This window comes from Jaculus jaculus, chromosome 18 (genome assembly GCF_020740685.1).
Source record: "Jaculus jaculus isolate mJacJac1 chromosome 18, mJacJac1.mat.Y.cur, whole genome shotgun sequence".
NCBI lineage: Eukaryota > Metazoa > Chordata > Mammalia > Rodentia > Dipodidae > Jaculus > Jaculus jaculus.
This window is the reverse complement of record NC_059119.1, coordinates 15,908,353-15,935,427: the sequence shown is the minus strand read 5'-3', so window position 1 is coordinate 15,935,427 and position 27,075 is coordinate 15,908,353. Positions and strand designations below refer to the sequence as shown.

The 27,075-nt window shown below is 41.4% G+C and overlaps 1 protein-coding gene across 4 annotated transcripts in view; it reads right to left on the bottom strand.

Annotated features, from left to right (window-relative positions):
- Kat6b (lysine acetyltransferase 6B) overlaps window positions 1–27,075 on the bottom strand; it is a 214,720-nt gene that overhangs the window by 37,305 nt on the left and 150,340 nt on the right. For 2 of the 4 annotated variants that reach the window (XM_045137158.1, XM_045137157.1), the window contains exons 6-12: window positions 24,457–24,589; window positions 20,784–21,712; window positions 19,670–19,791; window positions 17,916–18,031; window positions 14,776–14,917; window positions 11,508–11,669; window positions 6,242–6,335 (exon numbers count right to left, since the gene is read on the bottom strand). In XM_045137158.1, coding sequence (XP_044993093.1) covers window positions 6,242–6,335; window positions 11,508–11,669; window positions 14,776–14,917; window positions 17,916–18,031; window positions 19,670–19,791; window positions 20,784–21,712; window positions 24,457–24,589 — 1,698 coding nt within the window. The remainder of the gene's footprint in view (window positions 1–6,241; window positions 6,336–11,507; window positions 11,670–14,775; window positions 14,918–17,915; window positions 18,032–19,669; window positions 19,792–20,783; window positions 21,713–24,456; window positions 24,590–27,075) is intronic. The other 2 variants (XM_045137159.1, XM_045137160.1) reach the window with 2 other exon arrangements.

The window sequence follows — 27,075 nt, the reverse complement described above, 5'->3', positions numbered from 1 at the left end:
AGCCATCAGATGCACATGGTAGCACAGGCTCCTGGAGTTTGTTTGCAACGGCCAGAGGCCCTGGGGTGCCAATTTACTTTCTCTTTCTTTCTAATAAATAAATAAATTCCAAGTGCTGGGATTAAAGGTGTGTGCCACCACACCTGATACCACACCTCAGGATGTTTCATTTTTTTAAAAATTTATCTTTATTTTTTAATTTTAGAGACAGTGAGAGAGACAGAGGGACAGAGAAAGAATTGGCATTCTGGGGCCTCAGCCAATACAATCAAACTCCAAATGCTTGTGCCACCTAGTGGGCATGTGTGTGACCTTGCGTTGCCTCACCTTTGTGCTTCTGGCCTGTGTGGGATCTGGAGAGTGAAACATGGATCCTTAGGCTTGGAAGGCAAGCACCTTAACCATTAAGCCATCTCTCCAGACATGTTTCATTTTTTTATGAGATAGAGAAAGAGGGAGGGAGGGAGAGAAGGGGAGAGAGAGAGAAGGAAGGAGGGAAGAAAGGAAGTAAAAATGGGCACAGCAGGGTCTTTAGCCACTGCAACTGATGTATGATGTATGATGATGTATGTGCCACATTGTGTGCATGTGACCTTGCATGTAGTGTTACCTTGAGTAGCTTATGTGGGACCTGGAGAATTGAACCTGGGTACTTAGGCTTCACAGGCAAGCACCTTAAATACTAAACCATCTCTTCAACCCAGGAAGTACTTTTAACTGTTGAGTCATCTCTTCAGTTCCAATTTCTTTTTTGTTTTTCTAAAGCCGGGCATGGTGGCACACACATTTTAAAAAATTATTTGTTTATTTATTTTGAGAGTGACAGACAAAGAGAGAAAGAGGCAAACAGAGATAGAGAATGGGCGCGCCAGGGCCTCCAGCCACTGCAAACGAACTCCAGATGTGTGCACCCCTTCTGCATCTGGCCAACGTGGGTCCTGGGGAGTCAAGCCTTGAACTGGGGTCCTTAGGCTCACAGGCAAGTGCTTAACTGCTAAGCCATCTCTCCAGCCCCAGTTTCAATTTCTTGCACCTGACTTTACATGGGTAATGAGGATTTGAATCAGCTTGGTAGGCTTTGTGGTCAAGCACCTTTAACCACTTAGTCATCTCTCCAGTCCCTCTAATTTCTTTTGTTTTGGTGATTTTTTTTTCCTTTTGTTTTTTCAAGGTAGGGTCTCATTCTAGCCCAGGCTGACCTGGAATTCACTATGTAGTCTCAGGGTGGCCTCGAACTCACAGCGATCCACCTACCTCTGCCTTCTGAGTGCTGTGATTAAAGGTGTGCCCCACCACACCCGGCTTGTTTTGGTAATTTTTATCATGGGTATATAGAGAGCCTCTTTGTAGAAGAGGTGTAACATTTTGCAGTTCACCCTCAAAATGATTCCAAAGACAAAACAATGAGAAGTCACAATAATAATGCTAAATGTTAAAAAATTTAGGGAATCTGAGTTTAGAATATATAGAAAGTCTAAGGACTATTTTAATAACTCAAAGTGTGGAATTATTTTAAAATTTTAAAAAAAGAAAAAACAGGGCTGGCGAGATGGCTTAGCAGTTAAGGTGCTTGCCTGTGATGCCTAAGGACCCAAGTTCAATTCTCTAGGACCAATGTAAGCCAGACACACAAGGTGACAAATGCATCTGGAATTCGTCTGCAGTGGCTGGAGGCCCTGGCGTGCCCATGCACATTCATTCTCCTGTTCCCTCCATCTTTCTCTCTCAAATAAATAATTAAAGAAGATATGGGAGAAAAAGAAGAAAAAAAAAACACCAGTAGGATAGTTAAGGCAGTGCTGGGCAGCTTTGACAGCCAGATCAGGGTGGGGCCTGAGATGGAACATTCTAGCACTCCAGCACCCAGCAGCATCCTGTGGGAGATTAGCTACTTGCCTTGCCTGTGGGAGAACAAGAAATTGCAAAAATTTTGTGGGAAATGGGCTCCTCTGAAGTCTTGAAGTGTCTGGTGAGGGGGGAGAGTTGTGTGTGCGTAGAAGGGCTTTCAAGTTTCCTGACTAAGGAAGAGGAAATTGCAGGATCCAGAAGAAAGGAACGTGGGATCAACTTCAGCCCCTGACAGTTACTCTCTTCTTGAGCACGGTGATAAGCCCCAGACAAGCTGCCCTGTGAAGCAGGAGAGATCGTATGCCGAGGGCAGCACCTGGCGCTGTGGCTGGCCCTCCTAGTTCTGCTGCCGCACTGGAGAACGGCTCAAGCCCTCCAGTTACCGTCATTTATTTTAGCGTGCCTGGGTTCAAAGTGCAGCTGGGCAGTCCCAGCTTTCCCCTATACTAGCAGTCGTAACAAAGACTTCCCTGCTTTACAAGTTTATTTGACTTACTGAAAATGCAATCCTGACCCAAAGACCCTAAGTTCATGTATAAGAAAGAAATAAAATAAACCAAACCATTGAAAAGATCTCTTGAAAAAATCTGAACATGTTTCAGAAAACCTCAAAACCTAGTTCATACGACTTTTTCTGAGCAGGGAATTCTGAAGTCTAAACTGAAGAGAGGTCACATGTTCCATTCCCTTCCTTTTACAAGACTGTATCTTAATAGGTCTGGAAAGATATTCATCTGCCATTATTTTAAGTGACTCCCAAGGAGATGCTATAATTTTTTTCAACAGCCTTCCTTATCTTTTTAAAGATGGTTAGCCAAATAATTCTTTTGGATTTATACTGAATTTGTATTGGCTTTACAGCATTCTTATTTTCTTTGATTATAAAACTGAGGGAAGCCAGGCATGGTGGTGCACGCCTTTCATCCCAGCACTTGGGAGGCAGAGGTAGGAGGATCGCCCTGAATTCAAGGCCACCCTGAGACTCCATAGTGAATTTCAGGTCAGCCTGAACTAGAGTGAGACCCTACCTCGAAAAACCAAAAATAAATAAATTAATTAAATAAAAATAAATAAATAAAATAAAAAACAAATCCAAGAGAAAACCCCAATTCCTTCCCTTCCTTCTCTCACCCTCTTCTTATGGTGTAAAATATTGAACCCAGGACCTCAGACAAGTTAGACAAGGTTGAGACCATTAAGCCACATCTCCACCTTTTCAACTATGTTCAAATCATTCACCACATGCTCTATGTAAATACAAGATAATGCCACAGGTTTATGAAAGAAACTCTAGAACATAATCCTCGGGACCACCATGCCTACGCATAGTCTGATGGGTGTTATTGGAAACTAATGGTCCTTTGCTCTTCAGAAAAAAAGTTGTTGTGCTGTTTTAAAAAATATTTTATTTGGGCCGGGTGTGGTGATACATGGCTTTGATCCCAGCACTCGGGAGGCAGAGGAAGGAGGAATGCCATGAGTTCGAGGCCACCCTGAGACTACAGAGTGAATTCCAGGGCAGCCTGAGCTAGAGGGAGACCCAACCTCGAAAAACCAAAAACAAAATATTACTTATTTAAAGAGAGAATGAGAATAGGAATATGGGTGCACCAGGCTTTTCACAGGTACTGGGGAACCAAACCTGGGTCCTTAGGCTCTACAGGCCTTAAGCGTTGGGCCATCTCTCGAGCCCCATGTGCTCGCTTTCTTTATGCTTGAAGATACGAGGTAGAGCTTGCTCTCTGATTACTTGAGAACTCAGCTGTGGGTTGGTTTCTCCACATGGGTTCTTTATCTCCTCGAGCTCCCCACATGGCAGGCGCTCCTTGAACTTTCTTTTCTCTTTTCTTTCCACACTTTTCTCCCCAGATCCCTATCTGGTCACATAGACTTCTCTTTTTCCCACTTTATCTCCCCTTACCTTCCCGCCTTCCACATTTCACATTCCTATATGAAATCTAAATAAAATGTGCTATTAAAAAAAAACCAGGGCTGGAGAGATGGCTTAGTGGTTAAGCACTTGCCTGTGAAGCCTAAACTAAGGACCCTGGTTCAAGGCTCAATTCCCCAGGACCCACGTTATTCAGATGCACAAGAGGGAACATGCGTCTGGTGTTCGTTTGCAGTGGCTAGAAGCCCTAATAGGCCCACTCTCCTCTCTGTTTGTCTGTCACTTTCAAATAAATAAATAAAAATAAACAAAAAATAATTTAAAAAAAAAAAACCAAAAAGGAATGGAATTTCAAAGGGGAAAGTGTGGGGGGGGGGGGAGGAAATTACCATGGGATATTTTTTTATCATCATGGAAAATGTTAATAAAAAATTAAAAAAAAAACAACAAAAAAAAAACCCAAAAAGAGCGAAAATACAAGGTAGATTTGTACTTTTCACTAAAATAGCATATTATTAAGGGAAACCTTACCAGATATAAAGGTGTCCAAGGTCATGATAATCAGAAGTACGACACCAAGCATTACCACAAGAATAGACTATGGAACCAAGGAAGATATGATATTTAAAAGTCAGGAAATGGCAACAAAAAGAGGAGGCAGGGCTGGAGAGATGGCTTAGCGGTTAAGCGCCTGCCTGTGAAGCCTAAGGACCCCGGTTCGAGGCTCGGTTCCCCAGGTCCCACGTTAGCCAGATGCACAAGGGGGTGCATGCGTCTGGAGTTCGTTTGCAGAGGCTGGAAGCCCTGGCGTGCCCATTCTCTCTCTCTCCCACTATCTGTCTTTCTCTCTGTGTCTGTCACTCTCAAATAAATAAAAAATTAAAAAAAAAAAAAAAAAGAGGAGGCAGCTGGGCAGAGTGGCACCCACCTTTGATCTCAACACTTGGGAGGCTGACATAAGAAGATCACCATGGGTTTAAGGCCAGCCTAGGCTACAGAGTGAGTTCCAGGTCAGCCTGGGCTAGAGTGAGACCCTACCTTAGAAAATATACGCACATGCACTCACACACACATGAACATACACAGGCACATGAACATACACCACACCCCCGTGCAAAAAAAGAAAAAAAAAAAAAGGTTTGAGGCTTGAATGGCTGCTTGTGATAACAGAATCATTTCTGAACATCAAGTGGATAGTGACTAAAAAACTCTAGAACAAGACAAATTAATCTACCCTTGCAAATACCTACAGCAAAGATTCTACACACTGAAAACAGACAGCTAGTATGATAGCCTTCCTTGGATAATTAGCCTTGATAACTAGGTCAGCAAAGAATAGGTTAAGACTAGAATAACGAACTAATGATTAAAAATGCTATCTGAATGTGCAATCAACTAAAAACACCTCCTCCAAAAAATTACCTTTCAGTGTCAATAAATTATATAAGTCATTCCAAAATTGCTAGTGCTCTTTTCATCCTCAGACCTCAATATTCACCATCTAAGAGGACTGATCTGCAGTCAGACTTCCTCATTTCTCTAAGTATATCACCTTCAGTCTTTTGCACTGCACATACCCGATGAGAGCTATGTCATACACCAAACTTTCCTTCATTCACGTAATAATCACAGACAACTCAACCTATTAATCCCTAAGAACACAGTTCTGAGTGAACTTTTCACATGGCCAGAATTTACTGTTTTCATGGGATACCTGTGTTTTATATTACCTGGATGTACATCTGGAATCAGCTCTCCAAATGTAACCTTAACCCTACATTTACAATACAGAGCCTTAACTTTGCAAATATAATATATAATGAACTCAACATAATAGAAAGAAAAAACATGGCCATTAAAAAACCCAATACCAAAACGAAAAATACCAACCCACCACCAAATCTTCTGCATCTAATTTTAAGTTTGCACATTAGATACAAGTAAATCAAGTAAATATTGTGTGCAAAACCTTTTTACGCAAGCACTGTAATTTACGTCCATAATTCTGAAAGGCATTAACAAACTCCTGGAGTGTCTTGGAGTGGAGAAGGACAGGAAAGGCTGCACACAGGCCCTTTCTTTACATGGAAGCAGTCCTGTTCTGCTCTGCTCCATACAAGATTGCAAGCAAAATTTTAGAAAGCTAAAAACCATTTTAAATAACAATTCCTTTTGCCTTAATCACAAATAATTGCCTATTTGGTGCTAATGAGCTCGAGCGCTACAAATGGAATGCAATTCTGCCGGTTCGTTCAGGGTAATGGCTTTGTGAGCCACTGACACTGGAGAGATCTAGTCTCAATTTTCTCGAGGACAATAACTGAGCAGCAGTACAATTTTCACTTGAGAAAGATTTTCTAACCCATGTAAATATAAAGACAGGACCCATTATGCACCGGCCAAAAACAACACAGCAGGTTAAATAAAGTTTTATGTGTTACTGCTTCCTGTAAAAGCCATCAGCTCCCTGGATCATGAAAGTAAATAAAGCACTTCACTTACTGAAATCAATGAGAAACCGTCCAAATCCTTGCCTTTGGTGCTGGGGCATGATCATTATACAGGAGACATTATACTTCTGCTGGCAAAGCTTTTCCTGAGGGAAGGAGAAACAGATCGAGCATGTCAGAGCTCTGCTCAAGTGGACAAGTCCTACACCTGCCACTGTCCTTGTGAAGCAGTCTGCCAAAGTGAGCCAGTGGCTTAGGTCCGGCAGAATCACCCTACGGCGTTAATCGAGCTATCAATGAACAAACAGCAAACCATCAACTCTGAGTATGCTTTTCAAAAATGTTTTTATTCTTTTTTTTTTTAAATCATTCATTTTTATTTATTTGAGAGTGACAGAGAGAGAGAGGGAATGGGCACGCCAGGGCCTCCAGCTACTACAAACGAGCTCCAAATGCATACGCCCCCTTGTGCAACTGGCTAACGTGGGTCTTAGGGAATAAAGCCTCGAACTGGGGTCCTTAGGCTTCACAGGCAAGGGCTTAATTGCTAAGCCATCTCTCCAGCCCAAACATATCTTTATTCTTGCCAAGCAGGACCATGAGATACAAATGTCAAACCAAGGCAATATGAATTCCATGGAACAATTCAGACAGTATGGCAGAAATGTGCTCCTTTTCACACAACCTGGGAAGCAGAGGAAATAGCATCCAGAGAGGTACCCAGTGGAGTAGGCCAGGACTTCGCTGGCAACCCTGCTAAATAATAATTTACTACTCTGCAACAGCAGTCTGCCTTCTGCCTTTGAGCAAATGCCCCAGAGAAACTACAACGGCAGACGTGGGCAGATGCGCACAAACACATTTCTCCAGGGAATAAGAAGTCAAAGTAAAAAGATCAAGAAATAATTAATCTGCATCCCAAACCAGGAAAGGAAAACAGAACAAAAGAGAGAATAACAAGCAAGTAAGTCCCAGGCTTCCAAGGTAAGACCAAAATATTACCAAATCGGAAGCTGGGAGGAAAAATGGGTGGAATGTGCTAAGAAACAGCTCTGAGAGCGAGAGACCTTATAGTTCTCATGGGCAACAGCATCGGGCAGCAACGCCGGGTTCAGAGCATATGGAAGCCACCAAAATGCACACAGAGAAGATCTGGAAAAGGCTTTTGAGGCGTGTGCATGCTGTGGCCACGTTTAAGCCACAAGTGCAACTGACCACAAACAGAACTAGCCACATCAAAGGATTACTGCAGAACTCCCCATCTATATCGAACCTATTTGAAAGATCACAGGAAGTGATTGCGGGGAAAATCCTGCAGGGCAGAATTAAATAGCTCTTTATGAAAAAAGGCGAGTCTCCAACTTTGGCATATTTGTAGCTGTCTGTAGGACATCTAAATATGAACAGGGAGCAATAATGTAATTCCATTTTCTTTAGAAGATAGACTGCCTATCACCAAATGTGCATATCAATGACAAAGGTTCAAATAATTAATTTTACTTTAAAACTGAGATAAGTGGATCATGCTATCTAAGAGATGTACTCTGATTTAAATGGATTTATCCTGGATGGCATTCCTTTCTCTGTCCAGAACTATTCCCATTTCTGGCTGTTTTTTGAAATAAATTCCACAGCAATCCCTTTCTCCTCTTTTTTTTTTTAAAATTTTAATTCTTGTGTTTACATGGGTCCTGGGAAATCGAACCTGGGTCTTTTGGCTTTGCAGACAAGCACCTTAACTGTTAAGCCATCTCTCCAGCCCCCCTTTCTCCTTTTTTATACATGACACCACCACTAAATCGAGATAATGTAAGCATAAGCATGCCTTCTTCCTGCCTGGAAAGTCATATGCATGTAACAACTTGCATAAGATATTTCTAGGTCATAATGGCCATTCTCTGGCTATTATTGAAGGTTTTACTAACAAGCTCTAGAATATGGTTTATTATACACTTCGCCCCCAAGGGTTCAAGCCATCCATATTCCCTCTAGCCTGATAAAAAGTTTTTGTATTCTGTAGGCAGTAGCTGTCATGCTATAGAGAAAAAGCTGAGTTTGCTCTGAGAGAAATGTTGGGCCCCCATGAAGAAGTGACTATCAAACAGGTAGAGTCACCACCACCGGTGTGCATTACTACCCAAGGGCCAATAAAAAGATCCATATCAAGGGCTGGAGAGATGGCTTAGTGGTTAAGCGCTTGCCTGTGAAGCCTAAGGATCCTTGTTCGAAGCTCGATTCCCCAGGACCCAGGTAAGCCAGATGCACAAGGGGGCACACGCACCTGGAGTTTGTTTGCAGTGGCTGGAGGCCCTGGCATGCCCATTCTCTATCTGCCTCTTTCTCTGTCACTCTTAAATAAATAAATAAAAATAAACAAAAATAAATTTAAAAAAAGATCTGTATCGAGGCAATTAGAAGATAAACAATCAGACAGACAATCGTGACAGAAAAGGTAGGCATCATTAAGTCTTATGTTTAAAGTCACAGACATTTCAAGAAACACTACTTTCTACATGATCATCACAAGCTTATGTGTGTACTTGTGTGCAGTGTGTGAGGTGTGGTTTGTGAGTAAATGCCCATGGGAGATATGGTTCCCCATAAGCATGGGGGGGGGGGGCTGGAAAAGAACTGTGCCCTCTTCATGGTTTGAATGTAAAATATTTTTCCTAGCTTTATGTATTTGTGATTATGCCTCATCCTTAACCCCTGGCTAGTGATGCAGTTTGCAAGGTTTCTGGTGTTTTGGGGGAGGTGGAGCTGGGTAGGGTGGTGTGTTGCTGGGCGCAGGCCTTGGGCTGTTATGGCCCAGCCCTGTTTGCAGCACTCTTGTTACTATTCCCCACCCCACCCCTTGCTCACGGGGACATGTGTTGCCAGCTGTCAGCTCGTCAGGTTCTCCCCGTCACCCGGGCTGGTCCTGGAAGGCACACACCTTTCATCCCAGCACTCGGGAGGCAGGTGTAGGACTGCTGTGAGTTTGAGGCCAGCCTGGGACTACAGAGTAAGATTCATGTCAGCCTGAGCTACAGTGAGACACAGACTTGAAAACACAAAACAAAAACAAAATAACAACAATAACAACAAAAGAAACCTTCCCTTTTAAACTACAGCCCATTCATAAACCCTCTCCTTCCATAAGTGGCTTCTGACTGGGCGCTCTGTCCCAGCAAAGCGCAGGAGACTCCACACCCTCTACTGCGCATCCACTTGTCTTCTTGACATGCAATCTCTTCAGAAGTCTGGGGCTTGCTTGCCATTTTGTTCCCCTCAAGACTGGAGTTACGGGGGTCAGAAGGCAGACCTAGCCCTTTACATGGGTTCCGGGAGAAAAAATGTACTCATCTTGGAGCCCCTGAAGCTCTCATGCTTGGACAGGACATGCTGAATCATCTCCCCAGCCTTTCCAATCTAGATTTTTAAACTTTTATAAGAAAAATGTCTCTATAACCCTATAAAATATATGTTTTTGTAATTTATACTAATATATTTCCTGTTTATTGCTCATGTTAATTCTGACAGTTCGTTTTGTTTTAAAATTTTTTAATTTGTTAATCTGTTTGCAAGTAGAGACAGAGCATAACAAGGAAAGAGAGAACGGGTGTGGCTCTGGTCACTGTAAATTAACTCCAGATGCATGTACCACTTCGTGCATTTGGCTTTACGTGAGTTCTGGGGAACGGAACCCAGGTCGTTAACCAGCCCAGGCTGACCTCAAATTCAAAGTGATTCTCCTACCTCTGACTCCCAAGTACTGGGATTAAAGGCATGTGCCATCATGTTCGGATAATTTTGCCATTTTTAAAGTACGTAATGTGCAAATTAAGTATCTTTTAAGTTTTGCCAAATACATACAGAATTGTGGGGATTTTTCATAAATGCTTTTGTTGATTTTTGTTTTTGCTTCCTGAGCGTTTTTGTAAATTTAAAGTAACTAGTCTAGAGCCGGGCGTGGTGGCGCACACCTTTAATCCCAGCACTTGGGAGGCAGAGGTAGGACTGCTGTGAGTTCGAGGCCACCCTGAAACTCCATAGTGAATTCCAGGTCAGCCTGGGTTAGAGTGAGACCCTACCTTGAAAAACCAAAAAAAAAAAAAAGAAGTAACTAGTCTATAAAGCATTTGCACCTATATTCCATCTTTCTGGCTCACTTATAGGAGTGGAGAAAGACAGACAGGGTCGTCCTACGTGACCTGGGTGGGCCTCACACTTGTGATCCCCCTGCTTCAGCCTTCTAAGAACCAGGACTGGAGGCATGCTCCACCACACAGGCCTATGCTCTATCTTTTGATCTTCATGGAAACAGTACTTCTACAAAAACGTTTTACTTACATTACAGAAAAGCATATTCATTCCGTATCTGCTGGGTATGTGGATTTTTATTTATATATTTATTCTGAGGTAGTGTCTTGCACTAGCTGACCAGGAATTCACTATGAAGTGCCAGGGCGGCCTCCAAATCACAGTGATCCTCCTACTCTGCCTCCCGAGTGCTGGGATTAAAGACATGGCCACCACACCTGGCAATCGTCTGCCTTTTGCTTATGAGTCTCTTAGTTACTGGCTGTATTTATGTAAGCATTTGCTTAGGTGTGTGCCTAAGGAAAGTTAAGGTCACCACCTGGTAAGCATCTTCATATTCATTTCTCCTTTTATTACATTTCAGTTATTATCTTTCAACAGCCTTTGAACCACAGAATCTGAGAGGAGAGCTCTGAACTGTTGGCAAAAGCAGCTACTGCTCTTCAGCATGCCAAGGCCCGGGCCACGTGAACGCTGGCTGGCGAAAGGCAGGCAGGCTCTCTCGAGATGACTTTAGTGCTTAACACGGGACAGAGCGCAGCAGGCAAGAGCATACAGCCAGTCACTCTATCCTTCAGCCTGACTACCCAAATGCCAGTGCTCTAACTCACCGAGGTACTGCGGACCACAGAGGCAGTGCCCTGCAGGAAAAGGAGAACGAACTCATAAATGCTACTGCACACTTCACACGGACGCCACTGGGGAGGGGAGGAGGAATGAGCTTTACACTTAGAACTCAAAACTGCTACAAGACAGCAATCACGATGTTGCACAGATGTGGACAGTCAACAGCATGTGGTGTTGAGATCTCTCACACACATTCTAGGCACCATGGGGCTTTTTTTGTTTTGTTTTGTTTTGGTCTTTATAAATGAGCTCTAAACAAGGAGCTGAGTTTTTCAGAAACATGTGTCACTTACTCAAATTATAGTCATAAAAAGCCCTGTTCAAAGAACTGGGCTCTACTAAAAACATTTCAAAAAAGAAAGCGAAGGTCATGCTGGCTCTTGTTTTACCTTCGAGAAGTATCCAACCAGATGACAGCCTTTTTCATCATTTTTTGTAAGGACATAAAAAAGGAATGGCTCGACATCATAATACAACGTTTTGTGGTCCAGGAAGAGCTTGGCTAACAAGCAAAGGTTTTGGCAATAAATTTTGCTCATATTCCCATCAACCTAGCAAAAGAGAAACAGACAACATTATTGAACATAAAAATATCACTCAGTACAGAACTGTTTCTTCTATGTGGTGTTTTAGAAGCACATAATTTTATTTTCAAATCTTACACTGAGAGATTAAAACACTCCCATTAAATTAAGTCAACCAGAAAACAGCTATCACTTGGCAAATCAGAAATCTACCTTTTCTCTTAAATTTAAATCAACTTTATTTTTTTTCTTAAGCTATCTTAAGAAAGATCAAACCAACTGCAAAAAAGTAATTTTTACTTGCAATACATTATGAGTTAAAAATGATCATTCATGTCTTCTTTTTAAAATGTGAAACAGGTCTGAACTAATGGAAACAAAAATATTTACCAAGTATGTTAAACTTTCACACTGTTTCCAAAAGGACATCAAATAAAAATAAATGAACTGTATTTATTCTGATTCCTCAGAAGTGTGGATTAGCAAAAGAGGCTTTCATTTTGGTTTTATTCCAAGTATCATTTGAAATATAATTGGAAAAGATAAAATTTCTATGTTGGGAATACTTGCAGAGAAACCGAGATGAATTTCAACCCACAATAAGTACCACAATTACAGTCCACTTCTCTTCAAAATAAAAGAATCAAGCCGTTATCCTGATGGCAACAGACAGGAGGCTAGGCACAGGTGCCAGCTTCTTTGATCAAATGTAGTTACTTGTCGAAAACAGAAAGCACAGCAGAATCCCCAGCACTTTCCTTAAGGGAAATGGATATTTGCTAACCAGAGCTCTTGAACAATGAACTTGACCATCCTTGAATCTCCTGTGGACCATACGGGTTCTCATATTGCACAAATTATTTTTAGATTTCATATAACGATTTCCCTTGGATGGAACCTAGGTCCCACACATAGCAACATAATCAAATGCAGGCAATGGGCACAGAGGATGCAATTCTCTCTTTAATTAAAGGAAGTTTTTATGTATTTGAGAGTATGGTCCTTTTGGAAATGGTAGTATATTATAAAAAAAAAAAAGATAGAGCTATATATCTGTGAACTAGAAACAGAAATGATAATGCCGAGACAAAATTTTCATCAGTTGTGAAAAGTCCAATATAAGAGAGACAGATATAGGGATGAAAATCGTAATCCATGATTATTCTTCACTTATTTGAGGAAACTGAAAGTTTCCTTCATATTGGTAAAAATACTAGCTTGACCAATTCTAGAATGGAGACCTTAGTATTTATCAATTCCAGCTCATCGTTTGAATCAAGTTTACAAACTCCCATCTAGATTGTTCTCTTTTCTATATGGTCCAAACACACGTCTAAGGAGACTGACTGTCTTGCCCCAAAGACTTCTGGGATTATTAGAGATGACACTCCACAAGCTAACTCACAGGGATTTGCTTAAGGCAAATGATGAGTTTTGTCCTTTGGGAAACAATGACCGGTGATTTCAGTTTTATTTTGGTTACCAGAAAGGATCCCAGGCATCAAGGAAGAACCAATGGCAAAGGTGACACTACAGAAGCCTCAGGACAGAGCAGCTCCGCATCAGGACTAGCAGGGCTTCAACAGAACCCCTCCCTCCCCTCTTATTTGGCTATGTCTGCGGCCTTCTGCCACCATCGACATTCCCAGCAGAGTTGCTGCTAAGCAGCTTGTAATGCACAGCACAAGTCCTACAGCCAGGACTGTTCACCCGGAAATGGTAGTGGTGCACAGGCTGAGAATCCCTTTTCTGGCCAGTAGTGGAAACTAATAGCATCAAACCTTCACTCTATAATAAATACCCTTTTTTCTTTAGCCTCACCAAAAGGGCACTGGACAGAATCACAGGGAGAGGTCTTTATGCACACACATATGGCCCTACGTTTTCTCAGCAGTCGGGGGAAAAAGAAAAACCAGTGGGATCTTAACCCATGTGAGAAACTCATGACACTCCCATAACCAGTCATGATGGCAAAGACAAAGAGAACAGCAGAGAAGAAAAGATGTCAGCCAGAACAAGTCTGACAGAGAACCCTAGAGTAGAGGTGTATCTGCTTGGGGTACTAAGGAGGTCTGCTGGCAGCATCTGGAGCACAAAGCTCTGTGCTAAGGTGGTAACCACGAAGAAAAGGCAGCCGCGTAGTAGAAGTTTGTAAATGAAATGAAAGGAACAAAGGCGGGAAGAAAGCGGGCCGATGAACAGACAGTAACTGAAGGAGAGGTGTGGTGTCCTCTAGGTGCAATGACCCAGATGGCCTCAATCCCTGAAATGGACAATAGAAACAGGATTAAACAATGCAACTACACAGAAGCCAAGTACTGGATCAATTCTCAGAATACAAAATGTTGAGCTAGAGAGATGATTTCGCAGTTAGGAGCTTGCCTGCAAAGTCTAAGGACCCAGGTTTGACTCCTCGTATCCACGTAAGCCACGTGCACAGGGCGGGGCATGCCTCTGGAGTTCATCTGCAGTGGCTAGAGGCCTTGGCTCACCCATTCTCTTTCTCTCAATAAATAAGTAAAAATAACAACAGAATACCTTCAACAAGCCCGCAATGACAGGCACATGGCCATAAGACACAAGAGTTTCCTGTGAACAGCACAGTTCTCCAGGGATGGCCATCGAGCCAGATGGGGTGAGTCCCAACATCTGCTGGGGTCTCACCAAAAGGATTATCTACCCTGCCAAGAACTGGATGGAAACACAGGTGGCTGTGTTCTGAGGAGATATGTACAGCTGCTCAATTCCCTAGAAGAGGGAGCACCTGCCAGACACTGGCTGGAGCTGTTGAACAAAGCTGATTTCTCCTGCCAAAGAATGTGGATTTTACAAAGAGCTGAGGAGACCATAAATTCATTGGTGAATATATCTACCGTAGACAGAGGTTGGGGAGTGGGGAGAACATAACAAAAAAACCTAACATGATGAAGTAGGAATTCTTATAATTCAAAATGGTCACTTAATATGGTTGGATAAAAATTCCAAAACATGGAGATATTTTTAAGAGCTGCCTGAATTTCACTGCCAAAATTAAATATATTTTGAATCTTCCACATACAAATCACCCCAAGTACAGTCAACAACTTGGAATCCTAGAGTTCAAAAAGATGAGTTTTTGTTTTCACAAGCTTACCTCAAATACTGAAAGGTCTTTCCTTCGGTAAATTTCATTTGCTGGAGGATGAAACCATCCACACTTCTTTGAGTGTCTTAGCAAAATATTTTTACTTTTCATATATTTAAGACAGAATTCACACAGGTAAAGCTTTGGTAATCTGTTAGAGTTTAAGAATCAAAGAATCTGTCAGACTGATAATATTGTACAAGGGAGCAAAGTTAAGTACTGTTTAATTTTCTCTGTCATAAAATGGCTATAAAAACACTTGAGATAGATTAAAAAATGAGAAAAAGCAGATAACAAGGAAATGTAAAAATAACTGTACAAATTTTTTCAATATAGCACATAGTCTGATGCCTTTACTTAATCCCATAATTTACATATTTCCAATTATTTATTTACTTATGATAGGAGAGAAAGTGTGTGTGTATGTGTGTGTGTGTGTGCACGCACACGCACGCACCAGAATCTCTTACTACATACCCATCCAGCTTAATGTGGATACCGGGGAATTGAGTGTGGGCTGGCAGAATTATCAAACAAACACCTTTAACTGATAAGCCATCTCCAGACTCAACATTTCTAGTTTTTGTTGGAGACAATGTTTATGTGCTCTGTTAGAACTATAATCATCATTTACTTAGGATTTTAACTATTTTTAAATGATCTGAATACCTAGGAAGCAGCAAAATCCTAAAACTTGATTTTATTTTTTTCTGAGGTAGGGTCTCACTGTAGCTCAGGCTTACCTTGGAATTCATTATGTCGCCTCAGGGTGGCCTTGAACTCATGGTGATCCACCTATCTCTGCCTTCCAAGTGTTCGAATTAAAGATGTGAGGCCATTCCCGGCTTTGATTTAGTTTTTTTTATTTCCACTTTTGGATGACACAACTAAAGTTATTGTTATAGATCTATATGTGGTCTAAAAAAGCAATGCTGGGCTTAAAGTCAAAAGACCAGATTTGTTTTCCACCAATTCCACTATCTTTAATTTTTTTTAAAAAAATGATTTCTTAGCTGGGCTTGGTGGCATACACCTTTAATCCCAGTACTTGGGAGGCAGAGGTAGGAGGATCACCATGAGTTCAAGGCCATCCTGAGACTACAGAATAAATTCTAGGTCAGCCTGGGTTTGAGCGAGACCCGACCTCAAACAAAACAAAACAAAACAAACAAACAAAAAAGTTTCCTGGGCTAGAGAGATGGTTCAGTGGTCAAAGGCACTTGCTTACGAAGCCTCACTGCCCGGGCTCAGTTCTTCAGTGCCCGTGTACAGCCCATGCACAAGGTAGCATATGCATCTGGATACAAAGGCAAACGACGAGTGGTTCTCTAGGTCACATATGTATACTGTGCACATTAACACAGGCATGTAAATGCATGTACATATATATGACATCATGTGGTACATGTGTGTGTGCATGCATGCACGTATTAGGACAAAGTCTTGCTCTTGGCAGAGTTCCCATGGACCTTGTCATCACTACATTCAGTTTAGTTGCTTCTCGACTCTGACTTGGGATTTTCTTGCTTACTTTCCTTTTTTAATTTTGGGGGTGGGGTGAAGAACTGACCCTTGCTTGGTACCCAGGCTGGCCTTGAACTCAAATTCATTCCACCACATCTTATGGAGTGCTGGCCATCCATGAAGTGGGCATCTGGCCAATTATGAAGATAGAAAGGGTGTTCTAGAAGATGAGTGACAAATTAAGCAGATGCCACCACACCTGGCTCTACCGTCTGAGTACCAGCTCTCTCAGCCTTCATGACTTGTTTATCTCATTTAAAAGATAGAATGTGCGTTGAGAGGTGGCTTAGCAGTTAAAGTGCTTGCCTGCAAAGCCAATGGACCCAGGTTCGATTCCCCAGGACCCATATGAGCCAAATGCACAAGGTGGAGCAAGCATCTGGAGTTTACTTGCAGTGGTGAAGGCTCTGGAGTACCCATTCTCTCTCTACCCCTTTCTCTCTCACTCAAATAAATAAGTAAACAAAATATTTTTTAAAAATTAGAATGCTTTTCATTTGTACCCTCTTCGTGTTTAAATGGACTATTGCTGGTATTTAGAAGAAATGTTTAGAAGCACTTGCAAAATGTTTGGGGTAAAAGAACAGGGAGAAATGCCATTGTAGAGAGAAATATAGACAGAGACAATATTCATTCCAAATCTTACATGTCTTTTTTTTACGGTTTAGAGAAATATTATTAGAGTCAATTCTCACTCTCTTTCATTAAAAAAAAAAAAAAAAGCAGAAGAAGGAAAGAGAAGGGCCTTGAGAAGGCAGGAGGGGTTAAGCCCCAATATTACATCTCTATGCAAATTCTTTCTATTTTTATGTGGGGGGGACAGAATTGGCACGCCAGGGCCTCTAGCCATTGCAATCGAACTCCAGATGTGTGTGCCACATTGTGCGTATGTACAACCTTGCATGCATGTATCACCTTGTGTGTCTGACTTATGAGGGGTCTGAAGAGTTGAAGGTGGGTTCTTAGACTTCACAGGTAAGTGCCTTATCCGCTCAACAATTGCTCCCACCCCAAATTCTTTTTTAAATCTGTCAGAGTGGATAACTTATGGCTTAATTTGTATAATTAAAGTATATAAACTTTTTTTTTTGTTTTTGTTTTTTTCAAGGTAGGGTCTCACTTTGGCCCAGGCTGACCTGGAATTCACTATGTAGTCTCAGGGTAGCCTCGAACTCACAGCGATCCACCTACCTCTGCCTCCCGAGTGCTGGGATTAAAGGCATGCGCCACCACGCCCGGCCTATAAACATGTTTTTAAAAGTGGTCAAGGGGTGGGGGTATAGCTCAGTGGCAGAGTGCTTGCTTAGCATGTGTGAGACTCTGTATTTGGTCTCACAACATTAAACAACAGAATAAAATATATCTATCTCCAAGAACACATAGCTAAATGATATTACCTAAGAATAAAACCAAGATTCTTCATGCTTAGTTTACAACTCAACTTCTAGAACAGGTTGGCCATTGAAGGGTAACTTTCTCTTTTAGAAGAAAAACAAGTGTATAGTTACTCCATACTTCACAAGGCAAAAACCTGAGAAGCAGCTAATCCAGAGAACCCTGATTCAGGCGATGGGGAAGGGGGCTCACAGCACAGGGCACATGGCCTGCCAGGGTTACGCCATTACCTTGCGTATTCCTGTGGGTAAGGCGAGGAGTACCAGGTTTGGATTTCGTATTTCCCAAATTCTACTACAGAAGGGTACCGACCACAGTCTTCTACCCCACTTTCACACTCTATTTTCTGATAGAGAAGAAAAAGAAGAAACATGATAAAATACAGGATCCAAGAATATATATTTCATTTACATTCTGGTATTCTCATTCATGACCATCCAAACCCACAAAGACCAGGACACACTGATCTCATTCATGAATTTTCACATTGTTAAAGCATAGTATAAAGCTGGGTGAGCTAATGCGCGCCTTTGATCCCAGCACTCGGGAGGCAGGGGCAGGAGGATCGTTGTGAATTCGAGGTCACCCTGAGACCACATAGTGAATTCCAGATCAGTCTGGACAAGAGTGAGACCCTACTTTGAAAAACAAAACAAAAAAACAACAACCCCCCCACACAGTATAAGTCCTTATGAAATAATAGTCATCTGTACAAAAAGCTCAGAAACAAACGAATATCCTGGCAAACAACATGGCAAGGACTAATATTGTGCTATAAATACAAATATCTACAGAATGAGATGTAACCGTCTATTGCAAGGTTACAAAGGAGAGAACTTAAGATATACTCTTACTGTGCTCTATTCCTCTAAGATTGTTTTCCAGCCGTAACTGAGTGATCAATTGTGCAATGTGTAGTGCACTGTTTCTTACTTCCCTTGTGCCTGTGCAGAAAGCTGCCTGAGGTTAAGGACTTTGCCTGCCTGATTCACTGTGGTTGACCCAATGTCTAGAACAGTGCCTGACCCAGAACAATCAAGATTTTTTTGCACAACAAAAATCTGGCTTGCATGGAAAATGTTAATAAAAATTTTTAAAAAAATCTGGCTTGTCATGTTGGAGTGAAGGGGTTTTAGGGTTAGCAGTATCTTTCGGATAATGTCCATTATCTTAATACACTAATGCCAGATAAAACCTCCCAACTCCAATTGGTATTTACCCTAGCTAAAAGAGCAATCAGAAAGCATACTGTGAGGGACAGAGTAAGAAATTAAAATATCCAAATGCCTTCTGAGACAAAAACCATCAGAAATCTCAGCCTTACTGGCTGCTGCTAAAACGAACGCTTGTAGCCTATTAAAGAAATGTTATTCCCAGAAAGGGACAGACAGGGTAGCGACTGACACTAAGCAATACATGTCTAATGTAGTCGACTGAGAAAAATGTGCCCAATAATTTTCATAACAGCCCATGTCATGGTGACAATAACTAAAGTAGAGATGACATTTTATGTGGAATCATTTAAAGAAATCATAGTGAAAATAAAAGTGACTTCATCCAATTATAGAATACAACATTGTTTTCCTCAATGCCAAAGAGTTAAAAATATGACACATTTCTCATATGGCTGGCCATCTGTATTGGAAGAAGCTTTGGTCAACTGAAAAGTGATGTTCTTTTTGGTACCAATTTTACATTGGGACTTTCCAAATTCAGACACAGATAATCAAATTGTTAGAAGCATTTTTAAAAAGAAATCTGCCTCAGCTACTGCTACTCTTGTTGACTTTGTGAGATCCACTGAGTCCTTCCCACCTGCTGAGAGAGGAGACGATTCTACAGTTACTCCTTTTACATGTAGTTAACAAAGATGGGCATACCAAAACAGGGGTACGCTCTATAAAAATAAATACGGTAATCTTACGAAGTCTGAACAGACGTCACCCACCACTCTTGTTACCATAATGTGGTATGTAGGCCTTACCTCCCAAGACAGCTCCTGGGCCTGCTTAAACACATCCAAATCCTCTTCAGTAACGACATCCTTGTTTCCAACCACATTTACATCTGTACTTTCTTGTTTGATGCTTATTTTAATTTCAGTATCTGTCATTTAAAACCAGCAGAAAGTGTATTCACTGACTTGAATCATGGGTGACCAGCATATATTACCAAAATGGTACCAAATTAGCACAGTGGGCAAACAGGGATCTCTTTTTTCCTTTTTGAGCTTTATAAGCGTATACAGCTAAGCACTGCTCAGAGCTTCATGAGAAATCCTTTCCCTACTACAACCAAGATTGTATTTGAATTTATCAATGCCATCTTTTTATAACTTTAACAAATGAGGGAAAGTCAGAGCAATACAAAGCAAAATCATATTTTTCAACCAAGATTAGACGTTATATCCATGTCTAGTTATAGCATTCCCATGATCAATTGTGAGATCATAAAATCTTCCACTTGATCCAAATCTACGACTTGGCTTTTTGTTGTATAAAGGGTAATAAATGTAATGGGCCAATTTGTTCAATGAAATCATGAAATCCATTTTCTCCCTAAGGTGGACACACACAGACACACTCAACTCCAGAGGCACACTTCACAGAATCACAGATCAGGCTCTGTTGAGATGGAAGCAGGATGAACTTCGTCATGAGAAAGCAATGGAGCCGAGGGAAGGGCGGAGCCGGACGCCCCGCGGGGTGCTCCCAGCACGCGCCCAGCTAGGGCTGGCTGCGGAGGCGGGCAGCGTGGAGAGGACATGGCAGAAGCGCGACAGTGGCTACTCATGCGGGACAAAGACGCCATAAGCAACACGATGAGGGCATCTGGGGTGGGGTGGGGGATCCTAGTGTCACTACGAATGGAAATAATAAGAAAAGGTGGCAGAGTATTAGTTGGAAAAACAACGTTTTGGAGGTTTAGTCAGCGTGAGAAAAAGGTGAAAGTTTCACTGCTTCTGTATGAAAGTGGAGTGAGAACAGGAGAAGTAGCTAGAACCTATGTGACAAATAGGGGTGGCTTTTTCTTTCTTTAGGGGTTGGGGAGAAAGGGACGGGGCGCAGGTTTGGTTGGAGCTTTGACCTTTTGCTTACCATCATCCTGATCAGGTTTAATCCTTCCGTCTGCCAAGCTCCCCTTCCCTGGTGAGGGGGTCCCCATCTGAGGGGTCACTTTATATCTTAATCTGCCTAGCATCCTGTGCTTTTTAAGAAAAGTTGTTCGCTTGAAGTGAGCAATTGCTTTAAAAATACGGCCTCTAGCCATCCCCCAGCTAGAGGAGGAGTGGGAGAGAAACCTACTCCTAATATCTCTTTTTCCAAAGAAATGGGCTTTAGATTTTGTCGTGGAGGAAAATTCAGTTTTACGACGCATGCGTTTGGGTGGAGCATAACTTGGGTGTCCTTTTTTTCGAGACTGTCCCTGAGTGGTATAGATATGAGAGAGTCCATCAAAGAGTGCCTTCAGCTGGCTGTTGTCATTAAGACTGCTAAAGGAGGGCACACTGGACTGGCTGGAAGAGCTCTGGGGGGAGGTAGAAGAAGTGTGAGTGCTGGGCTTTTGGGAGCCAGGGCTCTGACCGGAGATGGGGGCCGGGGGCGGGAGGGAAGAAGGTGGAGGTTTTAACTTTTGTGTGGTACCTGGAGCCAACACATGAGAAGTGCATGACTGTTTCTGAGAGACCTTTTTCCTTGGACGATAGTGCTTTGAAAAGTCTATTATTTCACCTCGTGATCTGCGACCATCAGGTGATGGTGTAAAAAACTTAGTAAGGCCATCAATGAGCCCTTTGGTTTTCTTGTTAACTTTAAGTGTAGAGGCAGAAATGTAGGTGGAGGTGGTGGTGATTTTGGTGGTGGCACCAGGCCGAGTGGGGTCTGTAACAGCCAATCTGCTGCTTGAGTCCTTCCCAGATGCAGCATGACCAGATGAAGGTGTGGTACAGACTTTAGTCTTTTGACCCCTACCAGGTGACCCCCTTCCTGTGAATGCATTCATGGATCCTTCATCACTGGTTACAGACCTAGGCAAAAATTTAGAGAATAGTATCAGCATTTAATAACAGAATTATAAAGGTATCTAAAAGCAAATCTACATATTCAATGTGCTTGGAAAATGAGCTGCAACCTTAAGAACTCTGTGTGTGTGTGTGTGTGTGTGTGTGTGTGTATGTGTGTGTGTGTGTGTGTGTGTAAGCACGTGTGCCACCACCTAGATGTTTCTCTGTTGGAAAAGATAGCAACAACTGCATTTGCATGTCGTGATTCTCCCTGGGCCCATCCAACAGGCACTAGAATGTACGTGGACTCACAGGCAGGATAAAGAAAGCAAGCTTTGCAGAGACTGGAGAACCCTCAATGCTTTCATTATAATTAAGTAAAAATAAGCTATCCCTTGTGTTGTCACAAGTAATTATGATCTCCTCAAATGTCTTTTGTAACGTGTTAGAAGAAGTAGGTCAGAAGCAAACGAATAAACTCATCTAATGTCTAGTTAGAAGCTATTTTAATTCAATCTGGAAATGTCTATAAATACCATGTGGGTGTATCTATATTTTTGCATTGAAAAAGAAAAATACAAAAAGATACTCTCTTCTCAGCAGTTTGTACTTATGATGCTAAGACAGCCAATAATATATACTCTCCTATGAGAGAAGGCGATTGATTGCAGCATAAAATATTGCTGGAAAAAAAGGACAACAATAGCAAAAAGAAAAATAAAAAAAAAAACCGAAGAAATGATTAAAGAAAAGCTACAGCAGGTCAGACATGACGCGGGAGTCAGGGGAAGCGGCAACACATTGACCCTGGTTAGAACACCCGCCCCTCGTTCTGACTGGCGCTTCGCTGCGTGGGATGCTGGGTTCTGGCCATACTGCTGAAGGTCATTGCGCAATCACAGCTGCCCGCATGAGTGGTGGCTGACTGCCTGCACCTTAGGCCAGGGCCTGGGAAGCTACCCATTTTGCAGTAGAATTGTGTATAATAGAAACATTTGCATATGATCATGACAAAGCGGAGACTTAAAATTATCAATTTAGCTGAAGGCTAATAATGGAGAAATGGAAGCCTGAAAATGGTATGATACTGAATTACAAAAAGATTCAGTAATTACAAATAGAACACATCTTAGTGGGTATCTTGTGTACAAAGATTTAAGGAACCAATTTCTGTCAGGCTCATCTGAAGTGGCTCAATGGAAAGGAGCCATGCCAGACACCACTGCTCCAGCCACGTCAGGTGAACAACGCAAATTTCTGGTGTCATTACAAGGCTGAGGGTTACCAAGAAATAATTTGTCCAGGCTAAAGTGTTCTGCGTAAGAATGCTGCATTTCAACTATATCTGGAATCAATTGCCCAGAAAGGATAATATGCTTATAAAGCACGTAAAAACAAAAACTCCCTAGACAGCCTTAAAAATTCTTAAGCTCAAAGGACAATTTTGAACAAACAAAAAGTTAGGATTGGTGCCAGACGCAATTTTCAACTGTGTCCTTTGTTTAGAAAGTTTAAATCCTAATTTGGTTTTTTTAATTTTAATTGGGCCCCGAGGACACAGTCCCATTTAAGGAACAATGCTTACACAGGATGAGGGAAACACAGAACCTCTACTTGAAACTGTGCTACAGTCAAAGGTTTTATTCCTGAATATGTTTTATGTTTGTTCTAGAAATTAACAAAATCCATTAAAAATGCCTATTGCTAAAAGGTTTTTATTAAGTTTCACAGAATATTCTAAAAGGAAGCTGCTCTCTCCATTTACCCTTTGAGAGGTAAAATGCAGAAGAACACTGTTTTCTAAGAGGAGGTGATACAGCGAACTACCGCAGGTGAAATATGGACAAAAAGAAACAGCAAGTAAGAATCTTAGCATTCGTTCTTGGTGGGGCCCGAGAACTTGAGCATTTCTAAACCGCAGTACCCCTTTCACTCAGCCTGAAGAGATGGTGGCAGCTACTAACAAACAGAAGAGCTAGATACACAAGTTTGCTAGGTTCATTTGTATATGCCTTACTTAATAATGATGGTCAAATCTATATTCTGTACAGGTTAAAAATATCTTCATTTCACTTATCTTTTTTCAACTTTTACAATTAACTCCTGAGAAATGCTCTCTTGGGCTCTAATGACAAATATCTGGCACAAGCCCAGCGGGAACGGAGTCATTACAGGGGAGCTGTGGCCCGCTGTCAAGAGAGCATGCGTGTCTACACCCTCATGCCAAGTGGTTTTGTCTCTGTGGGGATAGACCACTGCACGGCGCTCCGAAGCTACTGCTTTGGAAAAGGAGCCTTAAAAGATGGCAAGACTGTATTAGCATACAAAGAGACAGGTATTTTTCTAAAATGTTTGTCTGGCATGACAAAAGAGTTTCACATAGACTTGGACAAATTACTCAATGTTCTTAAAATTCCTGTGAGAATATTTATACAATTAAGTTGCTTTGGTGCACAGCCCGTAATAAAGTAGGCTCAACATGTTTGCAGTTCTTACATTGCTTCCATTTTGCTGCTGAAAATATGTCACAGTATCACAGCTACTGTCAAGAGAAGACCCCAAAATGCCAGTTGTAATTAAAAATGTTATTTCCAAAAAGTTCCATAGCTTATCAAAAGTAAAGTTCCTCATCCCATGAGTTTAGGAACAAAACAAAAAACAATGTTTAAAAAATCTCATGGAATCTGGGGTGGGAGTGGGGGAATTACAATCACCTATAAAGTGAAAACACAACATAAAAGATTTCTTTTGAGAAGATCTCAACCTACAACAATCGTTGCTTTAATTTATTTTTCGGTCGTCCAATGGGTTTTGCATATCGTCGTTTTATTTGTGCAGCTTTCTCATGAAGTAGTTTTCTTCCCTTTTTCTTTGGTCTGCAGACTTGGCAAATCCACATCCCTGAATTAATATATATATGAGAAAAATATTTTAATGTTTCATTTTAGAATGTTTTAAGTATAAACTGCAGCTGTAGTCAGCTGCCAAGGATGCCTGTATGCAGAAGGGGACTCTAGAAAGGGGGGCCACTCCCTTTGCCATTGTCTCCAGAAAGCCATCACTAGAGGTCAACTGCACCAGGGCCAAGGCGGTGAGAGCAGAGCCCCTCCTCGGAGCCCTTCCTAACCCTCTCCCCACCACTACATAAACTTCTCACTGTCAGATGCTATTAATCTTTTCACTCGGGAGAAATATTTTCAAGTCTGTGAAACGTCTATGTGGAAAATCTTTTTTTGTTTCCACCATCTCTTGGAAAATTCGTTAACTAAGTATGATTATCAGGATAAAATATGACTTACAAGTCAAAAATATTTTAAATACTCCAGAGTTAAAATAATTAAAGTTACACATTTGACATATGGAAATTGGTCAGTATCAACTGAAAGAACAGAAGAACTGAATATTATAGACAAGTTTTAGCATTTAAAAAATGTCCTGTAAGGAAAGAATAAAATGATTCAACAAACTACCTGGAAGGAAAAAAAAAATTATTTCCCATACTTTATAGAAATAAATTCCTCTTTTTTCCTCCCCTTGCTGGGACAGTTGCATACTGCTGAGGCTGGCCTTGAACCTGTGCTTCAGCCCCCTGAGTGCTAGGACTATATTATAGGTGTAAGCCACCCACTACGTCAGTCACAAAACAAACTTCACTGGCTTCTGTGTGTGCGGTGTGAGCACGACGGGAGCAGGAGGGACACTGGGTGTCCCGTCCCATCATTCGGTCACCCAGTCGCTTGTTTTGAACCAGAGTCTCTTCACTGATTAAGGAGCTTGTGGGACCCCAGTGATTTTTTGATTCTTATGCTCCTCTGAGGATCTGGGGTTATACGCACGTGTGGCCATGTACATCTACAACAATAAACTTTTAATCTGTTTTTTCTACACTTTCCAGTAGCCATGTAAGCCAGATACACATGAAGGTGCACGTGTCTGGAGTTCATTTGCAGTGGCTAGAGGCCCTGGTGTACCCATTCTCTCTCTCAAATAAATAGTATTTTCAGAAGAGTTTCTAAAAAGTAGCTTAATGTGCAAATATAGTCCTAATAGAACATAATTTCCCAAGAAAAAATAATGAATTCTACACTGATGAATATTATGTGAAAAATCTTGCAAGTATCAGGAAAAATACATGGCTATTGATGTAATCTAAATTTGATTGATATTACTTAAAACTGAAGCTATACTTTCATAAAGATAATTACATTTTTAAAAAGGTCTGCAAATCTAAAAGAGAACTCCAATAGAAGAAAATAATAAAGGATCCTAACATGTTCCTTACAAATGATGGCATAAAAAAAAAATCAATATCAAACAGAAAGTTCATTCTCACTAGTGATAAGAAAAAAACTCAAGACTTCTGTATTATCAAATTGGTTAAAGATGTTTTCTGTGGGCTGGAGATATGGCTTAGCAGTTAAGGTGCTTGCCTGTGAAGCCTAAGACCACATGTTCGAACCTCCAGGTCCCACATAGCCAGATGCATAATGACACATGTCTGGAGTTCGTTCACAGAGGCTAAAAGGGCCAGAGGGATGGCTTAATGGTTAAGATGCTTGCCTGCAAAGACTAAGGATACAGGTTCGATTCTCCAGGTCCCACCTAAGCCAGATGCACATGGTGACACAAGTATCTGGAGTGTGTTTGCAGTGGCTAGAGGCCCTGGTGTGCCCATTCTCACTCTCTTTTTTCTTTCTTTCCCTCTCTTTGTGTCTAATCAATTAATTAAATAAATAAAATTTAAAAGGTGTGTCCAGCTTTAAAAAATAAAATAAAAAGTTTTCTTTAAATAAGGATAGCTGAATTTCATCAAATCTAAGAGACTACTGACTGATACTAAAGATGCTAAAATATAAGGAAGCAAGGCTCAATGAATATAGGGCTGATTGGTGTCATATATAGAGAAACAAGTATCCTCACAGATTGGTGGTTAGTCTGAAAACTGATTCAGTCTTTCATGTATGTGGCCTTTAATCTAGTAATTCCTCCTCCAGGAATTTATCTTAAAGGAAATAATTATGGGTGGAAAACATGGGAATATTTGAAATATCTACCACAGAGAATTGGTTGATTAAATCAATTACTGCTCATTTATGCACAAGCCTAAAACATCCAACATCTCCATGAAGCTCCTACATTGATATGACTAAAGCAAATTAGGGCACCCAGCAACAGGGAGCAGTGGGAGTGTGGCAAACTGAAGAGCGCATGCCCCTCCTGGAGAACTCAAGTCTACAATTTTACAAATATTATGCCAACAGTGCTTATTTGTGACCCACGATCATCATGATGTTTGGAATCCTGGCTCTATATATTTAATGATGTGGAATTCTTACAACCTACTATTAAAAGGGGCTAAAGTTAAGGGTCTGTAAGTATGCATGGAA